Below are 23,104 nucleotides of genomic sequence, written 5' to 3' on the forward strand. Positions count from 1 at the left end.
CATCGTAGGTAGTGGCGGAGGGTCAATAAAACTAAACTACCCTAATTACGGCCAGTTATAAGATGTTTTTGGTAGCATAGGTATCAATTAATGAATTCATTCATGTATTGTAGACATAATATTGTGCATTGTTAAATACATATGCAATCGCGAACTAATTCGCGTTATCTAAGCAGCTGAAGACGCTGATGTAAAGCGGTTCAGCCACTTTTCCAGCGCATGCTACCGAAATGCCGCGTACATTCATGAATTTTAAACAGTTAAACGTAGAATGCTGAGACGCGTATAAATAGTGAAAGAAAGAGCGAAATGCTCTTGACAAATACTGATGGTTTGAATTGTTGGCGGCGCAGAATCAGCGATTCTTAAGTTATTTCATCTGGCAGGCTTATTGAAATTTTTATTGAATATCTCGGAGATATGACACTCGTATTTAGCTTAAGCCTTATTGGCTTTTTAAAGGAGATATAAACTTTTTGAAATATGCTTAGCCATCGACTTGTCGCATATCTTTCAACTGTATCTGCTGATATTTGGATCTTCAGGATAATAACTCTCTAAATACGGACTCGAAGATAATATTCAGTTAAATTAGATGTCTCTAACTACAGTTCAAGAAATTATGTTAAAAACTATATTTAAGTTTCTAAAGGACATTAGATCCTAACATTCTAACACATTGCTTCCGCGAATTTCAACTTTTGTTATGTTAACAATACAAAGTACAATTCGTATTATTCCGCACTCAATCCCACCGGCATCCCGCGTAATTGGCATTTCAATGAATCGTTTTATTTGATACATTCCATCTGATTGCTTCTCCTAACCTGACATTTGATATTTTATTGTTATACGTTTTCGATACAATGCCAATAAAATCAGGGCCTAAATTGTGTGTTCTCCAGCCAATACAATTTTAAGCTTTGTAGACAGAAATGGTCCGGTAGTGGTCGGTGGCATAGGAAATGCTGAAGTGGAATAAGAGTGACAAAACCAGGTCGACTATTCATGTTACTGACCTATCAGCTTAGGCGGCCGAATCAGGCCAGTACTATGTCATCCAAGGTTTTACTTAGGTACGTTTAAGTGCTAATTCTAAGGCGCTAAACAAACCAGCAACGTTGAGTTAGTAAACTACATTATGATAAGGAAAAGTAGAGTTTGAGGTTACAGCAACTTTTAATAGAAGACAGTAGAATAGCGTTGCAACAAATGTTCGGTAGTAGATTCCTAAAAGACACCATTGAGGTGAAGTTCATGAGTCCATTTTGACTTCAAATTAATATTAATATAAACAGTTGCCCGTTGTGCAAATTAATCTCTATTTGGTCAACTGGCAATGCTTATAACACGTATTTTAGGGAGGTAGGTAGGTATTGCTACTCGTACCTGCCGACCGATGTTTTCTGTAAATGCTCTCTTTTTGTTTTAAGTGTTGTTGGCAAGATGGCCTCAGAAGTTTGTGACTCTTATTGCAAAAATATATCTTGAGACGTTTCTCTCTAATAGCATTTCGAGTTCCTCCCCCAGTCTTAATAACGCGGACCGTAAATTCTCGCCACAGCACAAATGCAATTTTTCTTTGCGAGGCTCTGGTGGCAATTCATTTGAAAACCAAAACAGCTCAACAACAAAAACTTTTTGCTGGTGACATGGTTTCATAAAGCGCGTGTTTTATGGCAGTACTAGTTTAAAACGGTTTAGAAACTTTTAAGTAGGTATCGGGACGTAGGTACCTACATTTACCTCATAGCCACTAAATGAAACAACGACTGAACTTTCTGTAAGTAATGTATGGACGATGATGCGATATTATGGATAACACTATCTTCAGCAGTGGTAATAGTAAGTACCTTTTTTCAACCAAAATATTCATAAAATCAAATGTTCTAATAACTGTTTAGTAAATTAATAATAATTTTACATACAGTTGTCATGCATCAGTCACGTACTCGATTAGACTAATATTCGCTAAACTCAAAAGTGCTGTTTTATGTTCAACGTAAATATAAAACTTTATAAGTTAATTTATTAATCCTCTTTGATAAAGAATGAAAGAATAAAACAGCAAAATAACAAAATACACTAACGAACGAAACAAGTCAGGCAGCGAAAAATATCACGAACGTAAAATTTACATAGATTCTTTTAATTAACCCTTTGTTTCGCGAGGGACGTTGAGTAGTCGGTTTAAAACGTACTGCGATTAATTAGTATGGCTTTACAAATACTTATTCCGCTGTCTGATACTACTACTAATGAACCATTTTATATTGAGGTACCATTTTGAATTCGGAAATATTTTATTTAAAGCAAATTGCTAACTACGGAATTTAAAACAATTTAAATGGTTCAAACCAAAGTGGTTCAACGCTATATTACAAACGTGGTATTCTTTCTCGTTCGTTTGTTCGTTCGTTGCAGCCGAAAGACGTCCACTGCAGGACAAAGGCCTCAGATCAGACGTATTCTTTCTCACATATTTAAAACTTTATTGCACACAATAACAGATTATGATGATGATCCATCCGACCGATTTCGGCCATGGCGACCACTCCGACTCCAACAATAACAGAGTACAAACAGCGAACTTAATACCTTATGGTTATGGCATTATTTTTCAGTTAACCTTATCTTACTTATGGCATCCTTAGTTATCTATCCATGCCATAACCTGTTTGATTGCCTAGCAGGCTCTTAAATGTTCAATATTAGCTCGCGTCTGATGTTCTAACACTAACAGGCGACTCCAGCAATTTCATTATTTCGAGAAGATGCCAATTGGAGTGTTGTCTATTTAACTGTGTTTACAGCATTACACTTAACAGTATTTCTTTCTTCTTATTAGATTGGTAGTTCTACTTTATTAGCAAATGAAGCAGGTGGTCGTAGGTGGCAATAGCAAAGACCCATCAACAACTTGATAGTCATTGTCCATTGTATCGATGAAATTGCTATTGTGCGAGTATATTTACGAGTTAGGTATTCGTAGTTCCATCGAATCATTTGGAGTTTCTTTTTTACTTGCTACGCTTATTCGTGAATATTGCATGATGTAGCAAAATTAAAAACTTAAACAATAAGAGCCTAAGTAAGTAAATAGGTAAGTTAACATCATATCTAGACGGTTAGAATGTTTTTTTACTATTGATTAAAGTGCAAGCTTTTTTTAAACTTAGAAATTGCCTACCCCAAAATATAACTACTTAATAGTCTATACAAATAAAGAAAATTTGACTTTGATTTTGACTTTGAACTAACGCCCACTGTTTTCATACTAGTGAAAGGCGAAATAACGTGATGTATAGTAAGTACATAATAGATTTAATTAAAATAGTCTGCTAAATATGTACTACATCAATTAATTACAAGCATGTGTTAACTGCACTCATAAAATACAATTACGAAGTTGCCGTACATAGTCGCAATACTACATAATAATTTCATGTAGGTAGGTTACTCTTTAGCCACTCCTCTAATATGAGATCTTTTGCGAAGAACACTTAGTATTTATAAGATCTCATTCAGCCTGATTAGATGTTTTGTTCGTTTTAGCTAAGTGTTAAGTGTAGGTATAAAATTTTACTTCTCTACACAGAAAGTCAATAACATTAAATAGCTTCGTGAATGTAATTGAAATCTATTTAAGTATTTTAATCTCGATAATTACCAAAGAAAACAGTAATGGTTTGGTTTTACTTTATGAAACGAATCGCTTGCTAAGTACCTTTTGTTACACCATACATTTACAAACTATTGAACTAATCCGTTATTAACTGCCGACATTTCACATTAAAAGGCTGAGTTGCACCACCTAACATTTTTTTTTAATTTGACTTTGACCGCAACTATAACGATAACCGGAGTTTTTTGTATGGAGTTTGACAAATTTTTGACGTAAAAGTTAAAGTAAGATGGTGCAACCCAGCCTAAGTTGTTTTCAATAACTTTATCACATGTTAAGAAAGTCTTCCTCAAAAATACCTCATCCCAACTTAATATTATAAATGCGAAAGTAACTCTGTCTGTCTGTCTGTCTGTCTGTTACGCTTTCCCGCTTAAACCTCGCAACCGATTTTGATGAAATTTGGCATAGAGATAGTTTGAGTCCCGGGAAAGAACATAGGATAGTTTTTATCCCTGTTTTTGAAACAGGGACGCGCGCGATAAAGTTTTTCTGTGACAGACAAAATTCCACGCGGGCGAAGCCGCGGGCGGAAAGCTAGTATACCATAATATCTACTCGCTCTTCGCAATGTCACGATATGAGTTACATGAGTTAACTTGGGTCTGAATTATAGAGCAATATGGCGCCAGTTCCTTCGAAGTTGCCAGTGCAAAACAGCTCGTAGAGTTGAATATTTATGTGCGCATCCTGCGAATAATGTTGCCACTTTATTAGTCGATAGAAAACAGAAGGTAACGAGTTTTAAATCTTTTTGAAATCTTAGACTGATCGCGTGATAGAGGTACCTACGTAGTTCTTTTGTTTTTTATAAAATCGTATTATCTAAAATATGCCTAAAAAGCTCTACCATTGATTACTTAATTGCGTTGCGTGCTGTAAAACGTCGACATTACAAAAAATACAGTGAAATTCGATCAATTCTTATTTTATTGACCTTATTTATTACATAGGCTACATTTTAAAACTATATTCTAGATAAAAATGACACGAATGATAGTGCCAATACGTTTTAAAATATAGTATAAAAAAGTTTTAGATCTTTAGAGTAGGCGCACACCGTTGATTTTTAGTTGGCCGATAGTTGTGCCCGATTTTAATTTGTATGAAGAATCGACCAAATTCGATTTGGTGGCGTAGTGTGCGCACTCCCATACATGCCCATACTGATCAACTGCCCGACTAAACCATCGGCCAACGAAAAATCAACGGTGTGCGCCTACTCTTAGTTATTGAGATGACAAATTATGCACTGCATCCAATGAAACAATAGACAACAAACAATACGTAGGGCTGTATCGGGACTGCTTCTAGTATTAATTACTTCCCAGAGCTCCATCGCTCATAGGTATTGAATTCGTTGGCAATAAACGATGAATCAGCGAAAATGGACGTGCGGATACACCTGAAGTAAATGCAGTTAAATCAGTACTAAGTAATAAATTAACGTTTAATTCCGCTTCGGTTAATAATTTTTCAGTCTATAACTCCTGCTTGTAATGTGAACGTTTTCGTATGTAAATATGGTTAAAATGACTCTACATTGATTCTTCAGCTGACAGCAACAGATTCCTTTAACATTGTCTGATGATCAAATACTACACAATGCTCTCTAGTTCTTTGCCAACGTCATTTCCATTGCGATTCACTGCCAAGCATTGATTTCTCACCTGATGTAATAAGTTGCTATAACGTTGGTTTGAACTTAGCTTACTGCTTTGATTGATATTGTGTTGTGTACACTACACAGTATACTAGCTCCTAACTCGATAACAGACACACAATACAATAATCACGAAGGTGTTCTAGTCCAAACATGTACAGTATACACACTATTGAATATTATTGATTCAGGTCTCCAACGTAAAAATTACAGATTTTCTTGTAATTTCACGTCTTTTGCAATAAACAGAAAAGATAATGTACAAACACGAAGGTGTTTTAAAAACATTTCAGCAGCACCATTCAGACTTTCCTTGAATGAAAGCCTTAAGGCTTTACCTTAAGGTTTAAAATGGCTTTCTACAAATCTGCGATTACAGATGCTAAGCCCAGTTAAGTCGCTAAGACATTACCGATCAAGCTAATCCCTCCTCACAATAATAATTCGCAGAAAAGCGGATATTGAATACATAAATAATGCGGCCATTGAATCCTCTTAGGGTTTCCCGCGTGAATACAACTCGCAATGGCTTCTTAAAACCTAATGCTGCTGTAAATACGTCACATAGTTAGATAGTTTTTAAGCATAAACATTATACATATAATGAGTCAGGTAAAACAGCAAGTATTTTATTTGTATTGATTGCATGTTAATGTCTTGATTCCTTTAATATTTTACGCTTCAAATTCCTTCAGTCAGCGGACCGAACGTGAGTCAGGCATAGATTAGTTTTTGACCTTTAGTTGTAAGTTCAAGGATTGTTTGCATGGGTGTCAATAATGTAGGTGTATCCAAAGTTCGAAAATGTGGTAAAAGTAGTTTAGTCTCTCAATCGAACCCAGTATTTTACTTAAGGTTACGTTAGTTCACTTACTCGATACATACAAATTTACTATTATTAGAAAAAATACACGGCTCTTATTTTCAAGCCTTATTCGTTCGTATTTTTAACTAAAAAATAAGTAGGTAAATCAGATTAATTGAGGTGGGGCTTAATTTATTTTATATTTAGTATAAGTTTTACTTCATCGATATAGACAATGTAACTACAGCACCGTTAAAAGCATCGTGATGCTATACACTACAAAACAACACGTAAACAATCTCCTTAAAAGTCTGCTGCAAGAAAGAGTGAGTTGTTAGTTAAGTACTCTTCAATGTAACTTGATTAAACTTGACCTTTTCCAAGAGAAATCTTTCGCTATCCGCAGTTTGACTGGCGAATATAAGTAGGTACCCAATTTATCAAGGTAATAAAGTTTGGGAATTAAGTGTTTAGTAAAGAAGGAAGTCCTTTCTATTGAACATCATCGTCATCACCATTTCAGCCACTGGTAAACACGTTAATGACTAACACAATATAAACCACTGAACGGACTACATTAAAAGGCACACAAATAAGTAGTTGGTATGACGTAGTGGAGGGAATCTTCATAAAAACCAGCTTTTCAGGAACAGTTATTTANTTTTTAAATTAATCTTAGGGTTATCCTAAGATTAATTTAAAAACAAAAAACAAAACGCTAAACCCTTACAACATTTAATATCGAATTTAAACTTACCCGTACTCTTTACGCTAAAGCAACGAAATGCGTTTCTAGAGTCAAAAAAGTTAAACAGACGCATTTTTTTATAAATCTAGCCTCTTAAATTAACAAAAACAAATGTTCTGTTAACATGTCACACGAAACTTAGGTATACAACACCTATTTGGCCTCATATCTGGGTGTTTAGGCTTGGGCCAAATTCCGTGCCGCTGAGTGTAGATACGACGAAATAAAAAAGAAAATGCCCTATAGTCCTTCAAGCCAATCAATTGCGACCCGGTCATAAATGCGACCGCTTGGGGATTGATGGGATAAATGAAACGAAAATATTAAATCTTACTATTCCAAATTTTTTGTTGCGAATAATTGAGTTGCGAATTTTTACATTTAATTATTTTCTTTACAATCAAAGTAATCTGCTTTACTCTACATCTGGAATTCTGGATAATAGGCATCTCCCAATGTAGTACGATAATGAGCTCAACGTTCACAACATTCACGTTAGGTATTTAAAATCCTGACCATATTTTCAGTAAGTCAAGTGTGAAGGCAGTGGTAGGTTTATGAAGCCACGCACTGCAGTTTAAAAGTGATTGCTCGTAGCACACTGCTACGAACAGTCGTAGTCGTAGCAGAACTCAGTAATGGTTGTAGCAGGGATAAAAAGATAAAAGAAACCAAAGTTATTTCACATACATTTTATTTTCTTAAATTATTAACCATTGATTTCCAAGAGTACAACTAAAAAACAAATTAAAGTACAAACACGTTATGCATCGCTAACTAAACACAACTGTAGGTAACTTCTCTTGGCAAACCGTACACATTCGATTGACTAACCCGGCGCACCACTCAAACGAGTCAAGAACCATGTACTTGCAGTCTGTACACCTTACTTGGTCGAATTATAACAGCCTTTTATCCATCGAGAACAGTACTGCAATCAACTAATGTGATTTGCTACATATGTAAACATAGAGCCCTAAGGTATCGATAATACTTAAAAGTATGCTAGGTCTGAAAGCGATAAGTCTTCATATTGAGCGAACCCAACTAAATAAGTGAAATACACTCAACCACTCAGAACTCGTTGTCGTCGCTAAGTGCGTCTATCTGGTACATGTGACACTAATGGTGTGGCTGATTTATACAGCTTACATACGATATTTTGCGCTACTGCAATTTTTCTCCATTGTTCGAATGCTCTTTGGGCGGCGCAGTAGGAAAACAGCGTATATAAACTTTCGTAACTATAAAATGTGAGGACAAAAATGTTTTGGAGGTCCAATCAATATGACAAGCGAAACGTGTTTGTTCGTGTAAAAACAAAAACGGATTACTGTAGTCAGAATAAAATATGAAGTATAACTTGCAGAATAGATAATCTATTATGTACTTAGAGTTCAACATCCATCTGTGACATGTAATTACATACAACAAACACTCTTCAACATTTCCAAATATATATTCTTTTACGGCTTTACACACGTTTATTTCATAACTATTTATTACAATGTCTAATGTACACAATTTTCAACCCTCTTTTACCCGAAATACATGAAACACTATTTTTATACACAACAAACCTTATGCTATGAATGTGAAAATATTTCGTCACGATATCTTAGTTGTAATTAATTATTCTCTTATGGACTGTAAAGAAACTGTGAAATGCATTAAGTTTTTGTTACACACTTATACGTAATATATTAACATTATTATGTTTAATTACTAATATCAGTCAAAATATTTCCGCAGTATAACCTACTGACCGACTGCAGCAATACTCGTGCCCATTATTTTTTTTAGATTCAGGACAGGAACTTATTGGAAAATCACATTTGCGTAGGTACATCATGTGAACCACAGTAAAAACTGTATGAATGAATGAATGAAAAAATACACAACTTTACTATCATTAAAATGGGTAGAGATCTTACGAGTTATGTAGGGTAAAATTAACAATGAGACTTGATCAATGATTTTTATAAAGATTCAGATTATCAACAGCGTTTTCCTCCTTTTTTCACATAGGCACAAGTACAGGTGGATGCAGTCGGTTGACATCGCCAAGTCCCACTGGGACCTAACGATTGCTACTCATTAACAAAACAGCCAGCTAAGCAAATCATAGAAAAATCATTACCATTCCCCCATATCAGTCAATTTCGTTTGTATAAAGTACAAAAGTTGTATAAATAAAGGTTAAAAGGCAAAATGCATGTAATCGAGCGAAATAATTTAGAAGAGCAACGAAAAGCGAGTGGCCACCTTACACGTGAAAGTAAAAATTTATTTACACGTTATCATTGTATAGCCTCTGTGGGCTTTCCAAGTACTATTCTAATTAGGTACTCGCCAGTAATGCGCCAATTTCATTGTTTATTTACTAACAATACTATCCTTTGTACAACGCCAATAACATCCTTAATCTAACTCCCATTTGATACATTGCCGTTAGTTTTGCCTTAACGCTAAGCTACTAACAAAATAAGTGTCAATATTACTTACATTATCATTTACATTAGTAGAACGATGCACGATTCGCGATTATAGTTATTTTATTTACGATCCCGTCATTACAAGTTTAAAAATCTATAAAGGCATCTTTACCTCAGACTTTAGATTTAACACCGCCGTGTTGAGGGTGTTTTTATGAACTAATTAATTATAATTAAGTTAGATAAAATGAATAAATAAATATAGTAATCGAATTGTCGCGACGCGTCGCGATGGTGAGACCGATTGGTGCGTGTCGCGTACCGACACTTTTCTATCACAATTAACTAATAATTTCACCAACATTAACTTAAATTAAATATACGTAAAGATAACAAAATTTAATTGAAAATCTATTTAGGCATTTGATGGCAGTATCGTAACTGGTTGTATCCAAACTAATTACAATTTACAAAACATGTTTCATAACCGCTAACTCTTAACTAATGGTAACACGATGAGGAACGGACGTAACAGGATTATCTAATTTATCAAGCCCCTTTATCAAAGTTGTTAAAATCCTATGCAAGGACGGTAAGGTACTTCAGAAAACCCTTAACCACCGTTTCATGAGTACAGGGAGTTGTCACATATCAACTGTCCTATTTAGATTTGCTACTTAGATGTTTAAATAGCCTCTGACTTGAACTATCAATATACTTGTGTTGGTTTATTTTGTCCAAAGAAATATTCTTAAAAAGAGCAGATCAGAGGGTGCCCAACGTACCTACAGAAATTATTTTAACTTAAAGAAATCGTGGATGCGAAGAAACACAGGATTTAAATTGAACAATCATTGTTCACTAAATAAAATTTAAGTTTGCTAACGAACACACAGGTTATCTCTATCATGATGTATGTTGACATCGTTTCCGAATGCTAAGGCATACACCGTTTAATTAACTAGAACCTAAGTCCTTAAAACGAACTTTTTGGTTGTAATTACTTAATTTTAACAAGGCATACTTCGCCTCCCTACACTAGTGGTAACTGTTCACCGTTGATGGAACGTTTATTATGTTCATTTATAATTAACGATTAATACAAGTGTTAATAACAATAACGGCAAATAACTTTAAAAAGTCGAGGCAGTGATCACTGACAGTATTAAGATCGGAAAGTCTACATATTATCGCTTAATATTATGTCAGGAGTGCGCAATCCGCTAAAGAAAATATTGATCATAGTTGACTTTGTTTCGTTTTAGGAATGCAGAGACGACGGAACGTGTAGTTTAGCACTGTGAGGTCATAATCCTAGTTGTAATAAACTGACGTGCAGTCGTCTGTATACATACATATAAGAAGCCTCTGATGTTCCATAATAACTTTGCAAAAGCATCACGATTACTGTCACTGTCACTTGTCGTGTCACTTTAGAAATATTAAAGATCAACATTTCCTAAAGCCGATTCGCACTACATTGCTGTAAGGCTTTTAAAATTTCTATCTTAAAAGTTTATTAAGATGACTTATAAATATACAGTTAGATGTTGATGATTATATTAATGAAAATGATAAATGAAGGAAAGAATGACGGTTAGTTAGTCAGACATAGTTATGGTTGCGACAAATGAAAATTGTGCGAAACACGATGGTGCTAATGAGCGTATACAAATTACAGGAATGCTAATTTGCTTGAATTTATGACTTAGAATATGAAATATTGTACAAATGGCTTTAACACTCTTAAAACGTGTATCAAGATACAAAACTATTTAAGAAAGGTGTACGTATGTTAGTTGCGGACTATTTTTTCATGTGGTGATTCGTGATAGAGATAATAATATGGTTTAGTTGACGGAAACAGACACTTATTTTAAAAACTTTTGCAACATGCAGTGACAATTTTTGATGTGATGTTAGTTTATTACCAAGTTATGTTAAAATGTACATGTTTCAAATGTTTGATGTAGCATGATCTTTAATGTATTTTACCGATAAAATAACGACATCTTGAGCACAAGTTTGAACACATCAAAGGAAGCAAAGTAAGTATATTAAATTGAAGCACCCGCACTAGAGAACCTCCGTCGGTAGAGATGGTAGAGATGGGCGAACATGAGCTTTATTGTGTAAAGAGATCAAATGATAAATATTTTTCAAAATCTTTTAATTTATTGATATATCGCAGTATCAAAAAGATCAGATAAAAATACTAAAAAATAATTCACTTAAGCATTATTTTGGATTCTGTTTGTGATGTTAGTAGATTCGTAGAAAGTCATAATAATTGGTAATAATAGCGGGAATATTATTTATAAAAGCACTTTTGGTTTCAGATAAACCTAATAATTTACAGTGCGATGAAAAAATTGTTCTAAGATCTTAAAAATTATCTTGAAAAATATGTAGTCATAATCGCCCACCTCTAGAAAAAGGGGGACGTATGGGTAACCAAAACACACATTATGTCTACGGTTACTTACACTACAGACCAGAACATGGAGAAGTGATACACAGCCACGTAACAACATGAAGTGTATGAAGTATTGGCAATAAAAATGCAAAGTTGTGACTAAAGAACCGAGCGAGACCACGCTAAATCAGTAGTGTGTATAAAACAGTAGTTGTATACAAGCAGTCTTGGTAAACACTGAGAGTAGGACTTAGTGCTAATTACATTATTATGAACAAGTCATTATAAAAATTAAATTAAAATTCTCATAATTACACACCCAGCATTTAATCTACTGGTTAATCCTAAATATAAAATGCAAACTAAAACATATTTCATTTACAAGAAACAATTCTGTCTAAAACAACGTTTATTTTGTATACTACAATCTATATTTACAGAAATAGTTTTTAATAATATATTATGCGCTTCTCCGACTGACAAATTTAAATAGTAACATAACTATATATTTTATTCTATTTAAATCTAACTAGTATACACTACCACGTATAAAACACGCATTCAAGTCCCTGGAACTATTTCTAAATAATTGTTATCAGTCTGAATTTGGGACGTTTTAATTCTTCTACTAAACAATAAACCAATACACTCGACTCAACAAAGGTATAAAATCCGCACTCGCTCGCACTAGTGCCCGTCACTCATACTGTCACGGGGACCTACAGAGTTCCATGCATCAACACTCGAAGTAGACTAGACGAACAGCTGCGTCCTTTCTTCAATCTTTCCAAATCCGTTTCAAATCAGGGGGCACTGTGTCATAGACATGACACTTCCGGTTGTAGAACCTACTAGCTCCACCCTGTCAATACTAAATTGTCTCATTCCGATTGCCATATCCAACAGCAGGAAAGCAGATTCAGAAGCCGATGGTCCAAATCTGCTGTAAATCCTGGGTCTCTCTCTAACTTTTCTTGACCGCGTTGAGCGTCATGCGCATCGTCGCGTTCTTCCACAGAGTCGTGATAGTCAACTCGACGTCGTCGGCTGCCTCATAGGAACATTTGTACGATTTCTTGTGCTGGACTGGCGTGAACACGTGTGGTGTGCGGGGTGCGGGGCTCCGTCGCTCGTACATTGCGAACTAGACGCCCTGCTGGGCCATATACTATCTTATCTCCGCCGAGTTCAGGACGAAAGGTACGTAGAACATCTTGCTCTCCAGGAGCAGGCTCGCTGCGGCCTGGATCTGTGGAAGAAAAATAGTGTCAGCATGGGAAAAAGTATCATAACTGTATGATGTAACAGCCACGAATGAAGGCGGGGAAGGGAATATACAGAGTGAGTTCAATGGCATTACCTACAGTCTCCCGCTCTACCTTGTAAGTATCTCGCTCCAAAAGCGAAAACGTGCGGAGTTTTCAGTGCTTTCTAACTGAACCGGTCGGCAAGATGTAATAGTGTTTCATTTCTAAGCATCGGTTCGGTTTCACTGATAAGATATATCTAACTGAGACCTCGCGATCGGCTTTGCAGCACCAATAATAGTTTCTACAGATAAACAATAATGGAGTAGAAAGCTCTTAATGTGTAGCCTTTAAATAAAACTGTGACAACTGAAATATTGATATTGCAAGAGAGAGGGCATTAGATGGTTTTGTGAGAGGTTCACGTTTCGTTGAGATCATGAACACAATGTTAGAGTTCAGAGTTACAACGATAACGATTAAATTTAATGGGACAATTCGTTCAATTGACTGTCACATTATGGAATGGGACACCCGAGCTTTCAATAGTACTTATGTTATGGGATATAACCACCTACTGACTTGAAACATTGTACGCAAACAAAATGGTGTGGTTAAGCTATAAAATATTCTTTGCTTTTAACCCGTTTTTGTTGGACGCAGGCCGCTACCTGGAAATTATTGGGGGAGGCCTATGTTCAGCAGTAGTGCTGAAAATAGGCCTGAAATAATAGTGCTGAAATTATGATAATGATGAACCCGGCTGTTATTTCTTTAGAGACTAGCCATATCTATCTATATATCTATAAAAATAAAAATGAATTGTTGTTCGTTAGTCTGATTAAAACTCGAGAACGGCTGGGCCGATTGCGCTGATTTTGGTTTTAAAATGTTTGTCGTAGTCCAGGGTAGGTCTAAAGTAAACGGTGAGCAAATACGCGCGCGATATTGTTTTTTTGTGACAAATAAAATTCCACGCGGGTGAAGCCGCGGGCGGAAAGCTAGTAATAAATAAAAATGAATTGCTGTTCGTTAGTCTGGCTAAAACTCGAGAACGGCAATACCGATTTGGCTAATTTGTGTCTTGAAATATTTGTGAAAGTTCAGGGAAGGTTTAAACGGTGAAAAAAACAGTTCTTATAAAAGAAAAATATAGCGGTACAAAGTTCGCCGGGACAGCTAATATAAATCTGCTCTGATGAAGTACACATTTGATTGATAGTGAATTTTTTTAGTAAATCTCCCATTATCACATCTCTTTCCATACCTCAGGTATCCTGGCGAAGAGTTCCTGGAGCCGACCCGGGTGGTGCGGCGCCGCGTGCTCGAGGTAGCTCCGAAGCACCTGCACGTAGCGGTCCTGGATGCCCTCCAGCTCGACCTCTGCAAGAAGGAATATTGGTGTGAGAGTGGAAAAGTGTTACTGTAATTTAAGTCTTAAGCTCCTCTTCTTTAAGTTGAAAATCAAAAAGTTTCAACTTTGTGTCGACATAAGAAAAATACTTATTTATACGTAAATAAAAAAGTAAAGTTCAGGATTTGAAAATGTAAATAAGATTGTTTGAAACTTTGTGACCTTGAATTTATTTCTATTTACTAAATTAACGATAGATCTTATTCACGTCGGAATTATCTGCAAGGTTGTCAGATTGATTAAGTCCAAAAATTATGAAAATTAATGGCGTGTTAATTATGCTGATTGAAGAAAAGTTAAATTGTGCAAGTGAGTTTTTATTTTGTCCCTGGGTTTCCTATTGCCTAGTCAACAAATGATCTCTTAACATTAAATTAAAGGTTATTTATTATTAATTAGTTCAGTAATTTACATTTAGGCTGTTTATTTGAATTAATTACATTTTATTAAAGCAGTCATTGTTTTCGTTTTGTAATGGATGCGTAATAACATAATCTAGTTTAATTCATAGTAGGTACTCCTAAACTTTAAAAATGTTTAACAAAATGCCTCGCGCAGTGACTTCCATTTCCAAGCCATTGTTGTGACTCTACATTGCCGACTCAATCAACTACTCGCCCCTAGATGGCGTTGCAAGGCGGCGGTTAACCAATGCCACCGGCGCGCGGTGCGGCTGTGACGTCACGCGCTCAGTAGGTCACTCCGATAGCGGGGCAACGACCGCGGCTAGCCGTTGACCTCCGTTCGAGCTCGCGTCCTCCCGCTACACCCGTCTCGCTCACTCGCGCGCGCTTTTCCACGGTATTGTACGCGCGATCGTTTAATGTGTGCGGTTAGTGCAGCATCTTTTAAGTGATGTAGTTTTCTTATGGGTATTTTATAGCTTTATGTTAGGCGTTTAGATTGCTTTCCGAATATAAAGTCTTAATATACTTTTATGACGCGTAGTCTATCCATTCGCAAGTAATAAAAATGCATATAAACAAGAAGTTTAAAGCAAGCCTTAAATTACGTAAAAAATATATCGCGCTGCGCTGCTGTAAACAGACAGCATAATCTGTGTTTTTTTCCATTGCGCCCGACGCTGCGCAAAAGAGAAAGTTCGCCTTCCGCGTTGCGCTTTCCGCTCCGAGAGTGAAATGTTGTCCCGTTTCAACTGACGCAACTAACATTTTATTATTTTATCTATGTTCTTTGTTGTGCATCGCTTTTATTTATGGCTAATGTATTTTTATTGTTCTGTTTTTCATCAAACGTGTTGTATTAATGAAACTACATACAGCAGTTATGTCAATTATTTTGATGTGGAGTCCAAAATACCTATACGCCGAGCTGCAATATCTAATCAGACGCAAATAAGTAAAACATTTAACAGTTCAATTCCGCGCCCAATAAGTTTAAATTCCAATTGCTCAATATGGCCCACGTGTGTGCGCTTCATTGTACAGTCACACTCACAAGCGCGCGCGCAGCAGGCGCGGAACGGTTGCGCAAACGCTTTCCATTTCACCCGCGCACACATACAGCCTTTTGAGCATAGATACTTTTCACTCGGCACTAAGATAGAACATTTATGAGCTCAAACCAAATTTATGGTCGAAATGTTGCGCGTTTCACAAAGATATGAGTTTGTTCGCACTTGGAATGACACGTTTTGTTAATTAAGCAAAACGAAATTCATTTGCATATCGGAATATCTCTTTCTTCGTAATATGTCGTGTTTTTATATTTGCACGGTTATGTAACGGAATGCCATTCACTGGATTTCTGAAAGATTTTTTAAACGAATGTTTATAAAGCTTTATTTAATTAATAAATATCCTGGGAAGTAAGAACGTACTTTATGGATTGCATTAATTAGCTGGACTGTAATTTATTGATTGCCCTTTGTTTGCCAGAGTGCATGTTTTTACCCACCTAAGTAGGTGGGTGCCTGTGCATTTGCGAGCAGCGATCATGGAATGAGGCACGAAGTTAATTAAATGTCCTGTGTCAAGGCAAATCTATTGTGGCCTTATGTTTATGCATGACAATATTAACAATATCTCAGCATTTACAGCGTTCTTCGGGACAAGAATTTTGTACAAACTAATAATAAACATTTAAGTCAACGACCGATACTTCGTAATTGACATTAATATTGTAAAAGTAATTTTTTTGGTTACTTTTTATCGTGGAAAGCCAGTTATTGACATTTATTTCTTAAAATATTAATGCGTCAGTCAAAATCTTTTATCAATATTGAAAGTGTTGATATTTTTTTTGTTAATAGCCATTTCATTAATTTGTGAATTTTAAAATGAGTTGGTCGTGGTTAAATTATTGTTAATTTATTGTCATTTATTTTACGACGCAAAGTAACACGTCATAACTAACACGTCATTGATTGCTAAAGTGAGCTGTTACTGCTAGTATGTACTGTCACACAAGCAACAAAATGGCACGGAATTTCTAAATGCGCACGCACTTTTATAGCTTGATAAACAGCGTAATAATAATGCCCGTGCGCAGTGAAAATAATTTTCAAACATGGCGTGCGTGCGGGTGACCTACTTACGCCGATAACGCAGGATGTCATAGTTTCCCTAACGCTGGGACGCGAGCGCATGTAACTGCACTATTTTAGATGCACTAGTCGATTGTGACACTATACAGGTGTCCCAAAAAGTAGTGTCAAGCCGAAGCTCAAAGGTAGAGCATCACTAGGGCTATCCGAATCATCCCCATGTACATGTTCTGCGATTTTTGATAGTTTTCGAGTTATGATTGTTTTAAATTTCTGTTCTTAGGCACTTTTTTTGTCACTGTGGCGCGAATAGATAAGCTACATGCCTGATTTTTTTATTATTATTGGATAAATATTTGGCCTATCTGATTCAGAAGTATTTACATCCATAACACGTGTAAACCAAAAAATCCTTTATGTTGTAAAAAAATCATAACTCGAAAACTGTCGAAAATCGCGGTGATCCCGGTAGCCCTAGTGATGCTTTTCCTCTGGGCTTCGGCTTGACATTACTTTTTGGAACATCCTGTTTTTCAAGAATATTTGACTAGTTCTCAGAGCTAAAATGTTGCAAATTAAAAAACATAGAATAGTAGGGACATGAGAATCTACTGAATTTCAAATACTTCTTAAACGCCATCTCTCTTTTTATATTCCATTTATTTATTCATATTATTTTCCTATAAATTGTTTTTTTGTTTTATTGTTCCTTCTACTCGAGATAAATAAAACAAAATTCCGAATTAGATCCTAATCTCAAGTAATTTCTTTTCGCTATCTAGAGCTCTTTGAAAATAATCTGAATTTATAGAGCATTTCAAATCAAATTCTATGAGTCAAATCCAGCTCGAATGCATGAGAGTATTTATTTACTCTCATCTTCAGTAATCTTTCCTCTTTGGTCTTAAAAAAACAAATGACGGTTTTGAACAAATGACGATCTCATTTTGTATTGTTTTCTTAATTTCTTCGAATAAAGTATTTTTTCGTTTCGAACAAATGACGATCTTTCTTATTTTGTTAACTTCTTCGAAACAAGGTAAAGAAACTCATTTCGAATTAGATCTTAATCACAAGTAGGTACTTTCTTTTTGCCATCTAAAACGTTCGAGTGAAACTGTTATCGGGCCCGGCGCTGGTCCTAATCGATTTCGCAATCGACTCTCGCCAGCCACAACTGGGTTACATGTAACATAAATCATAATAATATTAAAGCACTTCACACTTGCGCATCGCGTCGCATTTAGTTCTTCGATCGAGCTTGTTAAACTAACGCGCATGATTGACACACGAAATTTAGGGACAATGCTGTTTTAGGACTTGGTTGAACCTTTAAATTTGTGGTACGAGGACGGAATATGATTTAAAGCAGTTGTCATCGTAAGTTATGAAGCAGAAATGCACAATGCATTTTGCTTGTTTTTTTGCATTAATAACCTAATCTTTCCATAGAGTTGCATAAATTAACGGTTCATTAAATTAAAACGTATAAGTGATTTAATGAAACGCATATTGTATTGCATAGGAAAAACATCATTACGGTTGAAATCACCCTCACTCGCATAAACAATCTAGTATTTAAAAGGAAACAAATCTCTTGAAAAACCTTAACAAAAAATACGTAGGACTTAGCACGTAAACACTTTACGGCTCCGTGAGCACGGAATACCGCTAAAGGTAGGTATACTAGATACAGCAACAGTAAAAGTGGATGACGTTTGTTCCTTATGCTGCTAGTAACACGGGTCATAATGTGCAGTCATCGTGTACGTAATGAGTCAGGCCTCATGCGACGTCAGGACGCCTAGGTTGCGTAATGTAACTGACCTACATGGATGCCTGGCCGATGCACCCCTCGGCTATAACTGGATTACATCCTGTGGTACATTGACACGATGAAGTAATGAACCGAGACATCCCTAGGGCGTAGGGTTGCTGAGGCTACTTCAATTAATGCAAAATTAGACGCAACTCTATTACGTATCGGAAAAGAAGATTGAAAGTTACAATATTTTTTTAAAATATCAAAAATCTGTAATTGAAACGAACATTGATATAAATATCAGCTGTCAATTAACAAACGTTGCATTATTTTAAGCTAATTACTAAAGTTTTATATTATAAGGCGTAGGTACCTAAATGTATCTTTTAAAAAATCTGTTAAAGTGATATGCAAGCCAACTAGAGATTGTTAAAACATGCATCACTATCTATAGCGCATCCATGGCTATTCCGATACAGAAATAGGATTGGCATTTAGATAATTGAACTCGCTTTTACTGGGGTACCTACCAACTGATGTAATCTTCTGCGCTGTCAGTCGAAGCCGTCACTTCGTTTTTAACAGACCCTAGTTGGAATTGCTCAAGTTTCAGTGTTTAGTGAAAATAGAGGTAGATTTGTGGACTAGTTCTGAACCGATCAGGGAAATGATAAGCTTATATGGCCCCGAGGCGTGTTTCTACGCCGTAAATGGCGAAAACGGAACTTTTGTAGGAGGCCGGTTTGTTTACAACTTCACTGGAAATCAGATTATAGCCCTTATTAGTGTTCTAATTTCCATTCGAGTCTGTTAGTTTGACATAATTTACATTTAACTACTAGTGATTACTCATTTATTGCTTTTATTTTTTTTAAATAAATACGCCTTTGAGCTATTCTCTATGCTGCTTTTGCTCTAATAATATAAAAGCTATAAATGACGATAAACTTTGACGATGTTTCACGAATAAAGATTAGTAAAAATGATAAAGTTCATGAATCATTGCACTATACGGATAGGATAATAAAATCTTTGTTAGCTAATAATTGAAATGTTTAAAATATAATTAAGCGTAATTAAGGAAACATTTTCATTCATTATTTACATAGCCTAATTTCACGCTGGCCTAATACCCCTGGTGAAAGGTTATCCGCTATCAATTAACACCATTTAATTATTTAAAACGCCTGAATCTTCTGACGTCAATTTATTATTTAAAGAGTTGGCGTTCTCAATACCGTATTTTTAGTATAATAAAGTGTGCAAGTCATTGACCTTATTAGTGAAGTCAGTGATAACCGATGATACGACTCGGCGAAGTGTTTTTCAGCGTTCTGAATTTACTTGGAACACGGAAATAACATTCGTGCGTCTTTATTTGTTTAGTTAGGTCATTGGATGTTTACGAACTATAACATTTAATGTATGATAAGTGTAACATCAACTTGTAACTAATTCAGTGGGTCTAGACAAAGTACACATTATAATCGCAAGTCTAGGGGGCAGAGTTAAGCAGCTTTTCACTCGACGCTAGTAATAAAGCATTCTTTTCAGATTTTTTTGATCAATTAAACAAACAAAATTAAGAAAATAAAGAAACTGTGATCACTTTTCACCTGTCAGTTTATTACAACCTGTATTTTACTTAGAAAAAAAAGCACAAGTAAAAGCAATCTTACCTTGGTTCAACAGAATGTAGACTTTGAGGCAAACATACTCCTCCATGCGGAGCTGAATGCGGCGGAAGACGCAGGTGATCTGGGTCATCTTTTCTACCACCAGCCCCACGTCTAGCTTCAGCTGCTCCAGCGTGATGGGCCGACCCATCAGTGACGTCAGACACGTCTGCAGCGTCCGCAGGTTTGCGTTCACCTGGTGGACAATAAAACTGCTGTTATAGTCACTTCATTATGATCATCATCATGTGTCCACCTAGTGAATAATGATATTTGGGAACTACAGTTAGAGCCACTTCATCATCATCATTATCATTAGCCCTCTATGGTACACTGCTGGACATGCGTTCCCCAAAAAGTGCCAAATGCCAAATCGGCATAGTTGCAGTTGTTAAATTATTAAATTCTTGGGTTTATTTAATTACAATTTGAAGCAATAAATGAGACATGATATACTCGTACGTTGAGCTGCCGTTGATTGATAACAATCTCATGTAAGTAATAAGCAATCTACTCATATAATAGAGACAGACAAAAGACAAAACAAAAAGACAAAAGACGGTGTTTAAATCTTAAATCTCCTGATCAATAGTGATTGTCTTATCTTATCCATATTTATAGTACCTACCTAATATTTTACGAGGTTTCAAAATCATATTTTTAAATACCAAAAAAACCTTTTAAGCCGCTGACCTACATTCAATACACAAAATGTTTACCGCATTTTCAGTGATCCATAACATATTTCTGGATCGTGTGAACGTTACCGACGTCAATAAATTACCCTCTCATTGTGAGTTGCGTGTCAATAATAATTCATACGAGCGCCGGCCACTGCCATATATAAACTTAGGCGTATTATAATTAGACTTTAGTCTTTTGTTAAGCTAAGTAGAGATAAATCTTTGGTTGTAGGTGAGCCAACCTTAATACTGATTTATCGGTTAACTGACTTCTCTATTTGTGGTTTACTATGGTTTGCATTTGATATACTATATCCATTTAACCTTTTCCTTCCTTTATTATTAGACATAGAAATTATAAATTATTGGCCAATTACTCAGATATCAGACAGAACACGGTTATTAATTATATTAATAACACGATTTACACGATGTGTTAAAAACAGCTCGATATTTTACGTAATCCCCTGTATGTAAGTGAAGGAAATGCTCTAGACAATGAAAATTACTTTCTGCAACTACCGCTATTACGGCACGGCTTACCTTACTGCCTTACATAATACTAGCAATTGCTAGTTCGTACATTCTGATATTGCAATAGAATAGTGCGTGCACACTTGAACTCGTATACCAGATAGTTTAGTGATCGAGGGTCAATTTGTGTGCCTTTTAAATATCGTTTTATTTGGTGATCGTAATAAATGTCCATTAAACTTTATGGAAGATCCATAAAAGATACTTATAATACATAGAAGCTAATATCATAAAACTTTTCAACTAAATTGATTCACGATTCTATTACGTGACGAGAAAATGGTTCTAAAATCGGTTTATGTAGGTTTATACTTAAATCTACTTCTGAGCAAGACTTCATTTTATATTTGTCTATGATGAAGTAATTCCTATGCGTAGTCCACTAGAAACGCAATGTCATATTATGCGGTTCTAATAGTGCAAGTTATGCAGGCAGTGTGGCTGCGTCCGAAGGCGAATGCAGCCGTTGTCTGCGACTTTCTACGTTGCGCAAGCGATGCAGCTCACGTAACTGCACTCCGGCGCATGTGGCGGAAGTCTCCGCTAATGTGACCTGAGCTTAGTAACTGGTACTGGTGCGATCTAGCCCAGGGACGCCATGTTGGATTTCATCAGGAGAGTAAAGTGAAACCGAACGCGCCAATGAATGGGGCTTAGCTCTTTACTAGTTTATTTTACCGTACGTTCTAATATTTATATGCTACTTCGTAGATGATGATGTTCTTTTAAAGACTTCATCTAAAGTAAAAGTATTTATCCGCTATGATGCTACTCTTATTGTTCAGACAATAGAAATTGTAGTTCAACTAGATTTATTGTTGCACACGAGCTTGGTAAATAATGAAAGTGAAAATATCTTGAAAGGTTGCCCAGTGAGCTCAGTGAAACTTGCAGTTTAGTTACTGTACACCTACGCGTGCTACCAGGCTAATAAATTCTGATTTAGATAATTTGCGCAAGAAAACTTTGCGTCTAAGAAAGTTACTGTCATTTTCCCGTATGAAGTAATAGCTATAAGAAAACGTAATCGTCTACTAAAATTGCTAATAAAAAAATAATTACCTCTTGCATAAAGTCGTATTCTTGATCCGGCGGCGGCACGTGCGCGTTCTTTCCATGCATCGCCTGGTACGCCGCCGTGGTCAGCACTGAGATCTCATGCCACTTCTCCATTAACAACTTTGAGTGGACTTCCATAGGAATCTCCATTATAAATGGTAGCTTCTTCGTCCAAGCTACCATTTTGTGTACGATGGAGTCCCCGATCTTGCATAACTTGTCGCCAATTTCTGACGTGTCATGGAGCAAGTCTGGTAAATGCCTCACTGTGGCTATGTCCTCCATGGCATCACACTCTATCAGTGTCCGGATCATGTGTAATGCCCTCTCTAAAGGGACAGCACGATCTCGAGATGATGACACGGCGCTTTCAAGGCGTGCTCTTAAATGAACCACCTGCAAAGGATACTTTTTTCAATAATGGAAAAATCATTCACAGGCTAGTGTAAAAGAGGTAGTTGAAATTTACGT

General features: G+C 36.0%; 1 protein-coding gene across 4 annotated transcripts in view; it reads right to left on the reverse strand.

Annotated features, from left to right (window-relative positions):
- Positions 1-9,214: 9,214 nt before the first annotated feature.
- The window catches only part of Hr4 (nuclear hormone receptor 4), a 112,288-nt gene continuing 98,398 nt past the window's right edge, over positions 9,215-23,104 (reverse strand). For 3 of the 4 annotated variants that reach the window (XM_028321885.1, XM_028321883.1, XM_028321886.1), the window contains 4 exons: positions 22,637-23,041; positions 20,361-20,553; positions 14,267-14,382; positions 9,215-13,001 (listed from right to left, as the gene is read on the reverse strand). In XM_028321885.1, coding sequence (XP_028177686.1) covers positions 12,921-13,001; positions 14,267-14,382; positions 20,361-20,553; positions 22,637-23,041 — 795 coding nt within the window. In that variant the 3' untranslated portion in view covers positions 9,215-12,920. The remainder of the gene's footprint in view (positions 13,002-14,266; positions 14,383-20,360; positions 20,554-22,636; positions 23,042-23,104) is intronic. The other variant, XM_028321884.1, reaches the window with a different exon arrangement.

This window comes from Ostrinia furnacalis, unplaced genomic scaffold (genome assembly GCF_004193835.3).
Source record: "Ostrinia furnacalis isolate ACB-3 unplaced genomic scaffold, ASM419383v2 OfSCF7584, whole genome shotgun sequence".
Classification (NCBI taxonomy): domain Eukaryota; kingdom Metazoa; phylum Arthropoda; class Insecta; order Lepidoptera; family Crambidae; genus Ostrinia; species Ostrinia furnacalis.